The following is a 15,628-nucleotide window of genomic DNA, read 5'->3' as shown; positions in this document are numbered from 1 at the left end:
ATTTTCTTTTCAAAACAGTGTATAGATATCAAACTGTGTTAATACAACACAAGTCTGCAGTCTACCATGGTGTTTCTCCAGAAAACATTACGTGCTGCAAAACCCACAGATGTGACTGATAAAGCTTAAATTACAGATGGCTAATCAATTATTTTGTACATTTTCCCAATCTGTGTAATAATTTTGTTGCCAACAATATTGCTTGTAAACATTTAAACTATCATTAATGTACTTGACAAGTATCTGGACTCACTGTGTTCAATTACACAAGTAATCGTTCACTTGTTCAGTTAGGGTGAGTAAACCTAATCCACCCTGATCTCGATCAGGTTGGATACAGGTTGGCTGTTGTTGATAAGAGGACTATCACACTAAATATAGCACAGTAAACAGTGAAAGTCTATTATTGATTTTGGAAGAACTGGTTTGACCTATAAAGCTGACTGATGTGGTTCTAAGTTTCGGAAACGCTCGTAAAGTAATAAATATGACGTGACAATTGGACACTAAGGATGAAATAAAACAAATCGTATAGGAGTATTACCACCGAAGCACAAGTTACATATGGTACTCACGTTGCAGTGCTTCTATAATATTACAAGGAGGTTGCGTAACAGAAACTCATTTGCACGTTTGTTGAATTTTATCCGAAAGCCGATTGGCTGCCGCATCCGTCTGTCATGATTTTTTTTTAGCCAATCACTGATCCGGATGCGGGCGTCTGCCACAGTTCACACGCTTGCGCAATTCGTTGTTGTGACTTTAACGGCATCAACATGTCTGCCTCCATGGTGCGAGCGACCGTCAGAGCGGTCAGCAAAAGAAAGATTCTCGCTACAAGAGCCGCACTGACACTGGTGAGTTGTCCATGTTGACGGTATGACAACGTAAAGGACTTATTTTGTTGTTGGCTCGGTGTAAGTTCCTCCAGAGAGAGAGGCGTTGACCACCGGCGGCCGTTATGTTGTGTAAGTTAGTGAAGCTACTCGCTAACTGCTGCTGCTGCTGCCGCCGTCGCTCGGTAACGGGACGTTTCTGCTTCTGGTCCGCGAACCAGCTGTTAAACAACAGCGATTAAAACTTGTGAATAAACGCAGTCTGGAGCCTCAACAACCACAAGTTAAGCTCGTCGGTGAGATTAGCAGCACGCGGGGGGGAGAGGGGGGGGGGGTGATGACGCAGCTCTGCTGAGAGGCTCGCGGGAGGAAGGCTCGCGGGAGGAAGGCCACGCTGCAGGGGAACATCCAGACTTTTAATCTGGCAAACTTCAAGACCTCATGAAACCACGAACGTGTGCGTTTCCTGGTCCTTATAAAAAAAAAAACAACTCCGTGAAGTCGAGTTAACGTTTTCAAAACGGGAGTTTCACACGTTGGCGGCAAATACGTTTAAAAATGGTCGTAAATCTCCTGATGAGCGAAACAAAATAGATGCACGAGCTGTCTGCGCTGATCCGCGCGTGTGTGCGTGAATTTAGGGAAAGATTGAAGACTTAAACTCAACAAACATCTCGAAATAAATAGTTACTTTTACTATGAGCTGTTTTTTTAAAAAAATATTTTTTTTTAAAGAGAAACACGTGCCAGAAAATAGTCAGTAGTTCATATAAAAGCATCCGCTGTGATATTAAATGAAATAAGAGTGTTGGTTTGTCTGTGCAGAGTCGTGGTTTGTTGTTATGGGAGGGCTGAAAATGTGCTGTTGTAAGATAATGTGTTTGGACGGTGGTTTGTTTTGATAAAGTTGGTGCACTGAAGTCATGGGATGTCCCTCAACATGCTTCTGCTCGAGTTATTTTATGAACCTTTCGGGGGACAACAATGAACATAAATGTTACCGAAGAACTCCTTTAACATCACGGATCCTTTAATATAGCACAGTACTATAGTAATGTGTACTCTACCCTTTATAAATTAACGTGCAGAAAATAAAACAGTCGTGGAAGTGGGATTCAGATCCTTTCCGTGTGTAAAAGTACCAAAACACGAGATGAATACTGGAAAAAGGAAAAATTAAACCGACGAAGTTCAGATCCTCGAATCTTTTTTTTAAAACTTTTTCTAAAATCTTTGATTTTTGATGAGTAATTGGATTATTTGTACATTTCTTGAAATGAAACCGTGTGAGAAGTTTAGAGGGAAAAATCACTTGAAGCTTTAAAAGCTTGTTATATTATCTACTGTGTGACATGTCACCAACGCTGTCAGATAACTGTAGTATAGTAGACAATACAGCAGTTCCCTCTGAAACGTAGTGCAGCCCAAGTATCAAGTAGCGTCAAATGAAAATGCTCAAATAAAGTACAAGTACCTCAAAATTGTACTTTAATACAACACCCGAGTAAATGTACTTGGTTAGTTTCCACCGCAGCAAAGAAAGAAGTTAGGATCCAGCGAGTTCAACACTGTTAACTGTAAATTGTACGACAGGTTAAGTTGAACTTGGTCTTGAGTGTCGTTCTGAAACGTGTCCGGGCCGTGACGCGGTTGGGATGTTCTGTACATGTGGAATCAGCAGCACATACAGATGGTAACACTTTAAGGGCTTTAAGAGATTAGCACCTCGGGACGATTGTAGTTCATCTCCGTCTCCCAAACGCTTCGACACGAGCGCCCAAACACGGAGATCTGCTTTCACTCGGTTACAGCAGAAGCTACAGAAGTGCTGGTTATTTCATTACACTGGGGTTAGTGTACTATTATTAGTACTAATACTAATGTATGTAGTGTAGTAATGAATATAACTGTGTGTGGTGTTGGTCCCTTTTCAAAGTGACGAAAGACGTGTCATTCTTCATTTTTTATCAAAATAAAACGCTTCCATCTGAGTCCAGAGTATATGTATATGTGACTGATTTGACCTGATGTTGTCGTTTCTTTAGACTCCAGCAGCTGTGAGCAAGATTAGGTTTCTGTTGCAGGACAAACCAGAATATGTAAGTAACTGACTATGCCCATCCTTCACTGACGCATCATATCATCGAGAGGACAGTGGTTCTCTACGTCTTTGTTTATGGCAGCAGAGTGCCGTGTTGTTTTTGGGTTTAAAAGTTTCTTGAATCGAGTAGTTAAAGAGTGAAGTGGTATGAATATTCAAGGTCATTATATATATATATATATATATGTGTGTGTGTGTGTGTGTGTATATATATATATGTGTGTGTGTGTGTATATATATATATGTATATATATATATATATACATATGATCACTTCATTCCTTCTTTGGATAAAGTTACACGTGTTTTTAAGTGACAAATGTATTAAAACGAAGTTTAAAGATCACATAGGGGACACCTGAGTAACACCTGGTGGAAGGAGAATACAGCAGCATCAGTCATGTGTTGAATTAAAGCTCAAATCGTCAACGTTGTTCAGGTCAGACTGGGACATCGGAGCCTTCACAGAGTCGTGCCAGTTCTTTCTGTTTAGAAAACATGAACCCTCAGTAGCCATTGAAATAAAAGCAACACAGGTTGTTTTGAGACTCTAAAATATGAGAGATTTGTTCTGTTACTCCGTGTCAACCACAAGAGTCCCGTCAAGAGTAATAACACTCAGAAATATTGTAGAAATAACAAGTTGTCTGTCGAGGTGCTTTCCACATACTTCTGAGGTTTTCTTGTTGGTTAACGCATCTTTATTTGTTCTCCTTTTACTCCTGCATATGTTGCATATCTTCCAGCAAAGCTGGAACAAGTGAACGTTGAAATGCGTGTTGTTCTTCGTCAGATCGGCTTGAAGGTCGGAGTGAGAACGCGTGGCTGTAACGGACTGACGTACACGCTGGACTACACCAAGGAGAAAGACAAATCTGACGAGGAAGTGCTGCAGGATGGTGAGCTGCGTCTTACTCTGATGTGTTGTTGTGAAGACGAGCAGAGCGAAGTTCAAACATTTGTTTCTTTTCAAATGCGTACGCCAGAAGTGAGACATTTCTTGTGCGTTTGTGGGGTTAAATGGAATAAAGAGTCGTTTCTCTGCCGAGCATCAAAGCCGCAACGCTGAAGGTTCAAAGCTTGAGAGTACTGATGGTTCTCCTTTGGCACTTTCTCAGGTGTGAGGGTGTTCATAGCGAAGAAGGCCCAGCTGACCCTGCTGGGAACTGAGATGGACTTCGTGGAGTCAAAGCTGTCCAGTGAATTTGTCTTCAACAACCCCAACATCAAGGGCACATGCGGTTGTGGAGAAAGCTTCAACATGTGAGCGTCACGTAGCCTCCGTCCTCCCACGACCCCTCCCTGCTTCTACGGGGACTGAAAGACTGTTGACGAGGAAGTCCGACATGAGGAAATGTGAGACGAGGACACGCCGGCCTTCCCACCGCTGCTCTTCCTCCAGACCACTCGCACATACCTACACGTGATAAATGCTTATTCATGCGTAGAAGATTTTTATTGCAAACTGCGTAGTCCAAACCATCGTGACAAAAATGATTTTGCATTCAGATTTCTCTGATGTCAACAATTGATACTGTTTTTTTTTTTTTTTTTTTTAATTATTATTATTATTCTTGACTCTGCACATAACGATACCATAGGACCTCACAAGTAAGGTGTTTTATTTTGTTTTTTATTCAGCTACTGGTTGCCATTTCATACATGTATGCATATTATTTGAAGAAATTCAGGCAAATCTCACCATGTCTTGTATGCGGGAGGAAATGGTACAACACGGGGGAGGAGAGGGGACGGGGGGGACGAGGGGAGCCGAGACTTCAGCAGAGGCCAACGTCAGCTGTTTGATAAACACACTGTAGGACGGAGTGCTATCATCCGCCGTCATGTATCAGCAGTATGCAAAAGTGGAGGTGTGGCGTTTGAGTGTCTTGAAGCTCTTTTATCAATTTGTAAAGTCTGTCGGAAAGTTTAAAATTATTTATATTTATCTCCTTGTGTAAATATAAAGAATGTAAATCCCTTGAACGAAATGCGCACAAAAAAACATTCACGCACAAAATATGTATCCCTTGCGCAAAAGTACTTATGGTTTATTTTATTTTGTTTTTTTTTGCTTGATTAAAGCCAGGACTTTGTGTTTGTGTAGGCGGTGTGCGCTTAACATTTGTAACCTGTGCAATATGTTTGTGTACATATGAAATAATAAATAGCTCAAATCAGCAACGTCCCCGCTGTGTCGTGTTCAGCGGTTCGACTGGACTTTGACCAGTTGTCATAGAGGATCTTCGTCTCAGTTGTCATGGCGGTAGTTAAGTTGTCAGTTATGGCCCTATGGATTCTGTGTTACCGTGACGACCGGCTGTCCAGTTTCCTACAGCCAGCGGGTCGACTGTCTCTTGGGTTGGCTTTTGGTCTTCAGGCAGATGAAGAAAGGTGCGGTCACTCTGAAACATTCATTTTAATCACCTCCGTTTTAAGGTTTTGTCATGACTGCAAGTCAACTTTGCTTTATTATGTTCCAGGTTTTTGAGGTCATGGACAGTCAAAACAAGGATGAAGATTATAACGGCACCGAGTCTTATGGACTTAAGGTAGGAAGAAATAATATGGATGGATTTTATGTGTTCAAATTATGTTAATTGTTCAATGTTGTGGAGCTCTACAGAATGATATCGCAAAGGAAGGGACAAAGGAGCAATGTGCTGATTTTCTGTTTTTGGCATATTGTATAAACTAAAATATTTTACTGTGATTAATCAGGAAAAACACAATATAACTTGGAAAAAAAGTACTTTTTTTTGTTTTTTTTGTTGACCACCTACTAGAAACCTGACTGCAACCCAGGCATGTCAATCAAACCTGGCTCGCCCCCAAACAGAGCTCTGTTTGAGGCCTAATATCTGGTTGATTATTATTTGAAGAAGGAGTGTACTAAGCTAATGACACCATCATGACTTCGGCTGATTTATTAGGTTTTGTATTTGATGTGAGAAGTGGAGCATTTTGAATGCAGCCAGAGGTTGTTGTTTTTTTGGAGCCCGCCCCTTGTGGCGCTTCGTCGTACTGCACTTTAATTCACTTCTGCATTGGCTGGAGCCTCCGTTCATTCACCGTACATTATCATTTGATAATTGTTTTTTTTTTTTTTTATTGCTGTATTGGTTGTATTTACTTTTCAAAACTCAACACAATATATCATTTGCATACAACTTTAGAACCTGCAGCAGCAGAGTGACCGAGGACACTTTATTTAATCGCCGTGTCAGTTTTCTGTCTCTGCTGCTCTTCTCAGGCCTCTGATTTATTAAAGGCTTTGGCTGAGAGGAAATCACCACCTCGTGACGGCGCCCCGAACATCAGCAGAATCCTCTCCGTCCTCCACAACACCGGGACGGGCACTTCCTGCACCCATGAGGCCTTTAAATCCAGAGCTGTCTTCCCCGAACACATCAACCAGCTGTCCACGTGTCAGTTTAAGAGGCGAGATCACCTGCGTGACAGTTTAATGTCTCCGCCTCCTGTTCCTGCCTCCGTCACTGCAGCAGCCTCATCTCGGGAGGGACAACAGCAGCCCAGCTCCTCAAACCCCATCTTCCTTGCGCACCTGTTGGAAAAGTCAAAGATGCTGCTCTCCGCCTCCGTCTTCTCTGTCGGTCAACGGCTGAAGAAGCGGGAGATGTATCCGCACATCCTGGGTGCGCCGTCCTGTGAACCACATGGGATGCAGCCTGAACGGCTTCTCCAAACTGGTCAGTAAGCTTGTAGTCTAACATTCACAAATACACATTGTGTGGACCCTTTATCACTTCCACACAACCAGCCTGAAGCCAACTCGCTGCCCTTCACTACTGTAAGGCGGAGCGGCCATAGTTACTCCAGTTAGTTCTTTAGTCAGATAAATGAGGCAAAGTATATTTTGAGATGAAGATATTGCACCACGTACCTGCTTAAAGCACGTCTTATAGAGGTCATAGTGAGCACAGGTTGAAAATTATAGCTTTATTAATGTCGATAATTCATCTATTAATGCTTTATATATCGGTAATAAGGCATTGACGAGGTTGCGTAAAATCACTTTAGAACACAGAAGCTAAAGGAGAACGGTTTCATAACTGGTCCCGTGCTCTGAAATGTGGTTAAACACAGTCAAATGGGCAAAGATGATTGGTTTCTTCAGGACCAGACGGCAAATCTGTGATTTTAAAAGTAGCTTTTGAAGTTGAGATTTCAACTTTACGGTTTCCTTTTGAGATCGTAACACACACAAGTGTAGTGCAGCTGTCTGCCAGTGAGCACTGCAACGACGCTCAACCTCCAAGTGAGGAAATAAAAGATTTGCAGTTCTCTTGATCCGGTTGAAATTCATTTACATTTTTTTTAAGTGGTTGAAGATCCAATAATCTCCAAAGTGAATGTGATCGAAAGAGCCAATAAAAACGAACGGTGCGGTCAAAGGGTTCATATCGACATTTAAAGTGCGCTGATTGATTCGCGCTTTGATCTGCTGCCATTCACCCTGATAAAGTTACTGCATCACGCGTTAATACAGATTGAAGACTTCCTGTGTCCGTTTCAAATTAAAGGCCCTGTAGCATTTCTTAACGAGGCTTTTATTGTGAAACATTTGCAAGAACGTGTTGAAATTTGACAATCACACTTTAGATAAGTCATCTAGAACAACCAAACATGGCATGATTACATAGTTGACTTTATTACATCAAAGTAATGTTAATACACATTATTGTCTGTAAACATGCGACTGCAGGAACAGTGCTTACACAATCTTAGAAACAGCAACAACTTAACCATGAATAAATCTGTCCGAGGGGAGCTGCAGCGCTTCAACGGGTAGAATTACACCCCCGATAACACGCACGTGTGAATGAGCGAGATGTGAAATAGTAAAGTTATGATATTATGACAACCATTTCCCGTGATCACAAAATAATTTCACGACCGTGGCAAACAAAACTTCTTAAGTAGATGAAAAGCTTCTTATCTTAAGCACAAAAAACATTCAGTGAGCTCGGTGAAAGCTTCCTGTTTTTACTCGCTGTGGAGAAAAAGACAAAGTCCTCTCCGGTAACGTTGTCATGTTGTGATACGAGCCGACAGAAGATCGCTGGCGGATCCTTCACTGACTGCCGTTGCTTGATCCCGATGCAGGACCAACCAACGAGTGGTTCTTTGAGGACTTGACGGACCTCCAGATGAAGCTGTTTGAAGGTGCCTCAAAGACGTATGGAGTCCAGAAGACTGCTGGGAAACTTGCACACGACCTCCGATCAGAATCCGCATCTGTATTGCCTGCAGCTGAATAAAGACAACAACACAGAAAAGATCAATTCAGCGCAAACACCTGGTGACAGACTGATCATTGGATCACTGTTCCACTATGACAAGAACAAACAAGAGTTGTATGTTCAAAAACTAAATAATAGAAACCCAACGTGCAGAAGGTTTTATTTTTAAATCACATCAAAAGTAAGATAGTCTTCATCAAACAAGTTTTTCCTCTGTGTGAATATGATCCATTTACATCAAGATATTAAGTTCCCTTTTTTTCAGAGATGCAATCAGAACATGTTTATTGAGTGATCTGGAAATATGAACCATCCAACCCCGATTCAAAATCATATTAAGATATAAAGTTGTGATTTATTTAATTTTTTTTTTGCCCCAAAAAGGACAAATTGGAGCAACAGTGATCAAAGTATTCTTATTTGTAAAGACATCTGAGCACATTTAAGATGAAATTCTATTTGATTATTGTACACTCAACCACAAAACCTCTAAAATACCAATTATCATTCAGTATTATTTCAAGCAATAAATACATCCGCTGATTGTTTATGTGTTTGATGGCCAGGTTAATTCAGTTAGGTCAAACAACCGCTCAGAAACACTCTCCACATGGATGACTTCGGGAAATTGGTTTGCAGCATGCGACTTGGCAGCCAGGACCGTGAGCGGAAGCCTTCGTTGTCCTGAAAGACTTTAAGTGGTGGGAGATGAGACTGAACTGTCACCACGACCCACTGCTGCATCTACAATTCAGTCATCATCAGTACAAGTCATTTCCTTCTCCCTGAATTTTGCGTTGAATCAACTTACTGTGAACAACAAACAGCTGCTGGACTCGATAAACCAGTTCACCTGACCGACAGATTCTGAGCACATACAAGTCTTATAATATTTAAATTAAATCTGTTCAATTACGTTTTCGACTTGAGCTCATCAAGCCCAGCTCTACCCTTCCGGACTCGGCTCAGCTCTACGCACCGACTACACCGGCTACACCGCCTACAACCTCTGCATGTCAACATGATGGAGAAATAAACCAGCTTCATTCAAATCCAGCTGCAGTCATCTCCCGGGGGCAACCAGTCCTGGGTAATTACAGGGAGTGATGGAGATATGGTTTAAAGCTTATACCTTGGTCTCTCTCTCTCTCTCGCACTCGCATAAGCAGTCCCAGATCAACCCCCCCCCCCCCTCCATCCCCTCCCCCCTCCCCCCTCTGTCCCCCCTCAGCACCACCACTTGTGGTGGTCTATAACAGCGCTTTCATCTGAGCCCTGCGGAGAGATGAACAGCAGCCGTTCACCAAACAACACCTCCGTTCACAGAGCAGAGAGGAACACAACAGAAGTGGACCGGCAACACGGGTACGAGAAGCTTATTATAAAGAAAGAAGATTATTAAATATTGAGTTTGTCTAATGTCATGAATCCAAAATAGCAGGTATTCATGTTTCTGTTTTATTCTGTATATTGATATTTGCTTTATTGTGGGTGCTGTTATAGAAACAGATGCTGTTTATTGTTTTACATGTACCATTAAAAAATAAACCTGGCTTTGATTTGTGAAGATGATGGTGGAAACGGCAGCCAATCACGATCCAGACTGCGGATCGGTATGCAACCGGTCCGCGGCTCTGTTGGGCCAAAGACCCCCGGTGTTGGTCGACGCCTGGCTGGTCCCCACGCTCTTCATCCTCATCATGCTGGTCGGTCTGGTCGGGAACTCGCTGGTCATCCACGTGGTCACCAAACACCAGCAGATGAAGACCGTCACCAACTTCTATATCGGTAACACTTCTGAGCAGGTGTCCCTGTAAAGTGTGCAGTAAAAGAAACAAGCTTTTTATTCTCATTCACGTTTTAGTTTACTTGTGTTGGTCATTCAAATTAAAAGTTGTATGAGGTTTTGTTACAGCTCTTATGGTTATGAATGACAATCGGCAGCGCCACTGTTTATTCATTTACTTTATTTCACCAGGAAAATCCACTCGGTATCAAATTCTGCTTACCAGGAAGTCATGGCTGCATATAATGAAAACAAACACCAAGACAATTAAAATGTATCAAAATGATAGTGGGAGTAATAGTTTATTGAAATGAATATAAAAGCATATAAGTCACACGCTATTCTAGACTTAAATGACCTTCCTGTCACTGTTTTTGTTCTCTTCCAGTGAACCTGGCCACGACTGACATCTTGTTTCTGGTCTGCTGCGTACCCTTCACAGCCACTCTGTACCCGCTGCCAAGCTGGATCTTTGGAGAGTTCATGTGCCGTCTGGTGAACTATCTTCAGCAGGTGAGACACACACGCACACACACACTCACACTCACACACACACACACACACACACACACACAAACAAAGAAAACAAACAGGCCAATAATAGCTGGAAGAATTACAATGGTAAAAACTGTATTGCAATCATCATAGTCACAAAATTCAATCAAGTAAGTCCAGTTAGTTTTATTGCTGAAAAGCTACGCTGGTACCTGTATATGCTTGTAATTTAATAACTGCATGAAGTATAACGGTGCATGATTATCCTAAAAATGCTGTCAAATAAATATAGTTGAGTAGAAAGTAAAATAATTTCCTCAAAAGTTCTGGGAAAATTGTACTGAGGTTCAGTACTTGAGTAAATGTACTTAGTGTCTTTAAACCACTGTGTGAAAGCCAGGTTACAATGAATCAAAATGTTGAGGGAATTACACAGTAAGGTTTGCTGTGATGCCCCAAGAATGCCTCGTGTGTGTGTGTGTGTGTGTGTGTGTGTGTGTGTGTGTGTGTGTGTGTGTGTCCTTCATGTAAATTAAAAATGAAATGCAAAAAGACGTGGTAGAATTAGCAATAGTAAAATAGATTTATTCCCACGATACTCAAAATGCAAATTGTTGCGTTTTTTTTCTTTAATATTTGCTGACAAAATGAATGTTACAACTTACAGAAAAAAAGTGTAATAACTTATCATGTTATGCACAAAATGCTCCCGTATTATATTTTCAGTTTCTACAAGGCACAAAACCCAACTCCCAAATTTCCCAGAAAACAAAAGTGCAAAACTGTTGTTTGTGCAGTAAAAAGAGAAAACAAACGTCCCTCGTGCGTTGCAGGTGACGGCACAGGCGACCTGCATCACTCTGTCAGCGATGAGCGTGGACCGCTGCTACGTGATGGTCTATCCCCTGCAGTCGCTGCGACGCCGCACCCCCCGCATGGCTCTGGCCATCTCCATGTCCATCTGGATCGGTAGCACACAAACACACACGTTCACAGTGAGGCAGTGGTAACAGCTTCTGTCCCCTTTGTTGTAGCAGCAGCCGTCATGAATAGCACGTCAGTCGCGGAAACGGATATTTACTTTTCCATCACCACAGAAGAAGAAGTTAAGCAGGCGTTAAAAGCCCGAGTCGCTGTGAAATGTGTGACCCTCCCGTCCGCCCTCCAGGCTCCTTGCTCCTGTCCGTCCCCGTAGCCGTGTACCAGCGTCTGGAGGCGGGATACTGGTTTGGTCCCCAGACGTACTGCAGCGAGGTCTTCCCCTCGGCCCGCCTCCAGAGAGCCTTCATCATCTACAGCTTCCTGGCCGTCTACCTGCTGCCCCTGCTCACCATCACCGCCTGCCACGCCTTCATGCTCAAGCGCATGGGCCGACCCAGTGTCGATCCCATCGACAGCAGCTACCAAGTAAGTAAATCCGCCGACAGCTGAATACATATCGGCTCATCACAGAGAAATGACAAAAGCTACTCCGTCTCCAGCCTCAGGCTCAGGCAGAGCGAGCCGCAGCGGTGCGAGCGCGAGTCTCCCGCATGGTGGTGGTGATGGTGGCCCTGTTCCTCCTCTGCTGGGGGCCCATCCAGGTCTGCATCCTGCTGCAGGCGTTCGGCCTCCGCAGTTACATTCTGTACAAGGTGAGATAATAATAAAGTAACTATCTATCTATCTATCTATCTATCTATCTATCTATCTATCTATCTATCTATCTATCTATCTATCTATACTCTCCATCGTCACTGGTTGAACGAGCCTCGCTGTTAATACAAAAACATTGTTTGAATAAGCAAAGATAATCTGAATAATTGGCTTCCTCAGGCTCAAAACTCCAATCTGAACATACAGACGTGGAAAAAAACCTCTTCGTAGTGGTGTCAGGATCTCTGATGTCCATGAAAGGCAGATTGATCTGTTTATAATTATATCGAAATGACATTACCATTAGATCTAGCGTCCTTTTATTATGATCAGATTCAGACATTTTCTTCATCAGACTAATCCAGGCGATCGTTGTCTGTTTCTAGGTTACAGAGCAGGAGGACTTTTAATGATGCAGATGCTTCAGAATGGAAACAGTTTGGCACTCAACCTCATTAGCATCCTCAAGTTTGCCCCAGATTCATTTCTCTGTGTGGACTAAAGCTGTTACTTTTACTTCATGATCAGATAGTGAAGCTGAACTGTGGGCATCTTAACAAAGATGGAGTTGAAGTTAGTGACCTTTTTTTTTTTATATAGGCATTTATTTTATTATTTTCTCTAAAAACAGATGTTATAATTATGCAATAAGACCTTATTAACTACTGTGGCTGTCAATAGCTGTCCTATTTTTATAATTCAAGACACCAACTTTAAATTCATCGTGGCTTCCTCCCATTTTATAAACACAACTAAGTTTATGCAATTATAAAATATGGTTTAGCTGGAGTGGTTCAAAAAATGTTGGATGAAGGTTTCAAATATACATTATTAATATAGCCTGACTGTTATACCATCCAATTATAGATTGATCACAGATATATCAGTATTGCCGTATATATTGGCCAATATTAAAAAAACAACAACATTTTTTTACAGAACATATTGCAGGAAAAGATGCTTTGGGTAAATTAGTTTTTTTCTTTTATTTAGTTGTATTTTTAGGTCATTTATAAATCTTAAATTCACAGTCAATTTTCATTGCACTGAAGTCGGTGTGGACAATAAACTGTCAAATAACCTCCATTACATGTGTGTGTCACATTATCAAAATGTTTAATAGCCAACATTTTAAGAATCATAGCACAAAATGTGTTTATATATATTTCTATATACAGTATAAATAATGTCTGTTAATAGTACAATCTTTTTAGTCCCTAATATTGGTATCAGCCTCAAAAGTCTAGCATCAGTCACTCTAACTATTCGATTTTTATGTAAATGGTTGAAATATTATATTATTTTGTTGGCTACCAAACTTACACTTTTTCATTTGAGGAGTTTTAACGCAAAAGATTGAACTAAAAAGTCAGAACAAACTGAAATACCCTGAGACGGTGACGGAGACGCTGACCAGCGGGACTGTGACCACCGAGTCTCGACTCCTTCTGTCTTCATTTTGCATCCGCAGCTGAAGATCTGGGGTCACTGCATGTCTTACTCCAACTCCTCCGTCAACCCGCTGGTTTATGCTTTCATGGGCAACAACTTCAGAAAGGCCTTCAAGCACGCCTTCCCCGCCATTTTTCTGTGGCGGGCGCGGGGGAGGGTCCGGGTGGGACGTACGGACGCCGAGGAAGGAGGAGAGATGGACCGCCGGGCGCCCAAAGGAGAAGCGGAGATGCACTTTCTTTCATCTGCGTCCTAAAGGCCACGCCGGGCGCTCGGACACCGGGCGCTCATTGTTTATTTAGAGTTGGTTGTGGAGATGAGAGCGGTCTGCTCACGGTGGTACAGGTGTGCGTGGACACACGTGCACAATTTCACGCACACACAAAATCATGCACAGGGGTGAGGAACATTTTAGCTAAAGCTGGTGTGTTGGTTTGGTCAATGGGGGCTGAATATAGAAAGTACCAACACCAGTACGTGACAGGTTTCAACACACGCGCACACACACACACACACACACACACACACACACACACACACACACACACACACTCTCACACACTGTTTCAGCAATTCCTGCCATGTGGTCTCTTAAAAAGGAGTCAGGTGACTCTTGTGACCTCCACGAGTTGCAATTATCTTTGTCACATTTTTCTACATTAGCTGGACTGATGCCGTCAGTTCAGCTGCTAGGACTCCTTGTTTTATCTGCTTCACATTTTCTCAAAAAGAAAACTGCTCCTTCAGAATCACAGTTAATCACTTAAACTGAACCAGTTCTGCTTGTTTACATTTTTAAAGCTTCACTCACTTTTTTTTGGTCCTCGTTCTTGTCCCAGTCCGTCCTGTTGTTTTGTGCAGTTTATTGTTTTCTTTGGGAACCATAAATGGGTCGTTGTGCAGCACGGTTTCAGACAGCAGCTCTTCCAGGAACTGGTCTGACAATAGTCTAGAGACAGTACATACACAAACTCAGCACATGTTGCTGTTTATTGCAATTTTGTTTCTACTAATTTGGTTATTTATGCTCAAACTGTGCTCATCTGTTGTCTTGATGATGAAAACATGCACATCAACCTTTTTCATCTGAAGCCACCAAACCTGCTTCTTTTTTCTTCTCGGTTTACTCGTGCCGGTAATCAGCACTTTTCAGCTGCACAGTGATATTAATGTCATAAAGTCGTAGGAAAGCAGGTTGCATTTATACGGAACGTAGGGCTACACATGAAAAGCAGGAAAAAAATAGAAACATTGTTTCATTAAAAAAAAAAGATAAACGATAAACAAAAAAGTTGCATATTTTTGCTTTTTGGTCTTTTAGATTTATTTAGTGTTTGCTGACAGGCACGACGTGAGTTTCCAAACCTACAAGATTGTTCTGCCCTGTAGCTTTAAATGGTGACCAGTACACTGATTTTGAAATGTCCTGATTTATTGGTGATTGAATAAGTGATATTGTGAATGAGCAGCCGAAGGTGGATGCTGCTGGAGGCTAAATTACTTGTGATAGAAAGCAGGTGTTCTTTTTACACAGTGAGAGTCTATAAAACAAACTCAAGGACATCGTATTTTAGAGTTCCTCCATCCCTTCAGCTCAGTAGATTCCCTCGGTCTACATTTAAAGCTGTGACATCACCAGGTGATTTAGTGGCTTGACAGTGGAGCCTCTAAAATCAATATTCACCAATGATAGCCCCGTTTATCGAACAGACGTTTGACACCATCCAATGAGATGGCTGGGTGAGAGTCTGGGTCCTTGTGCTGCTTTCAAGTTTTACCCCCAAAAAATGTGCATTTCCTAATATATTCACTGCGTCACGTGATCCCCATCTGACTGGAACAGAAACCCCAGGTGTCTCATAAATGTGATTCTGTCTGTATTGTGCCTGTTGCAACTCTTTGTTACTGTTGTTGACGTATTTTGAATAAATTATGCTGAACAGTTTTTGCTCCGTTATGCACTATATGACATGTAAGACGGTCCCCACGTGACAGCACTTCCTAATACGTGCACTGTTGCGAACTTATAATAACCAACACTCATTGGACTGAACAATAT

At 42.0% G+C, this 15,628-nt stretch overlaps 2 protein-coding genes across 2 annotated transcripts; both read left to right on the top strand.

Annotated features, from left to right (window-relative positions):
* The first annotated feature begins 750 nt into the window (after positions 1-750).
* Positions 751-5,117, top strand: isca1 (iron-sulfur cluster assembly 1). The gene is made up of 4 exons (XM_069138819.1): positions 751-857; positions 2,882-2,935; positions 3,731-3,836; positions 4,056-5,117. The coding sequence occupies exons 1-4, from the start codon at positions 777-779 to the stop codon at positions 4,202-4,204; spliced, it is 390 nt and encodes a 129-aa protein (XP_068994920.1). The 5' UTR covers positions 751-776; the 3' UTR covers positions 4,205-5,117.
* A 4,431-nt stretch (positions 5,118-9,548) lies between these two features.
* kiss1rb (KISS1 receptor b) lies at positions 9,549-13,915 on the top strand. Its single transcript, XM_069138469.1, has 7 exons — positions 9,549-9,566; positions 9,770-9,989; positions 10,376-10,500; positions 11,316-11,451; positions 11,651-11,889; positions 11,964-12,116; positions 13,589-13,915. Exons 2-7 carry the CDS (start codon positions 9,770-9,772, stop codon positions 13,823-13,825), a joined length of 1,110 nt encoding a protein of 369 aa, XP_068994570.1. The 5' UTR covers positions 9,549-9,566; the 3' UTR covers positions 13,826-13,915.
* The last annotated feature ends 1,713 nt before the right edge of the window (positions 13,916-15,628 follow it).

The sequence above is a fragment of the Embiotoca jacksoni genome, unplaced genomic scaffold (assembly GCF_022577435.1).
Source record: "Embiotoca jacksoni isolate LCO1_2020_lvr unplaced genomic scaffold, fEmbJac1.0.p SCAF_8, whole genome shotgun sequence".
Classification (NCBI taxonomy): Eukaryota; Metazoa; Chordata; class Actinopteri; family Embiotocidae; genus Embiotoca; species Embiotoca jacksoni.
The sequence above is the reverse complement of the archived record's forward strand: the minus strand, read 5'-3'. Positions and strand labels throughout refer to the sequence as shown.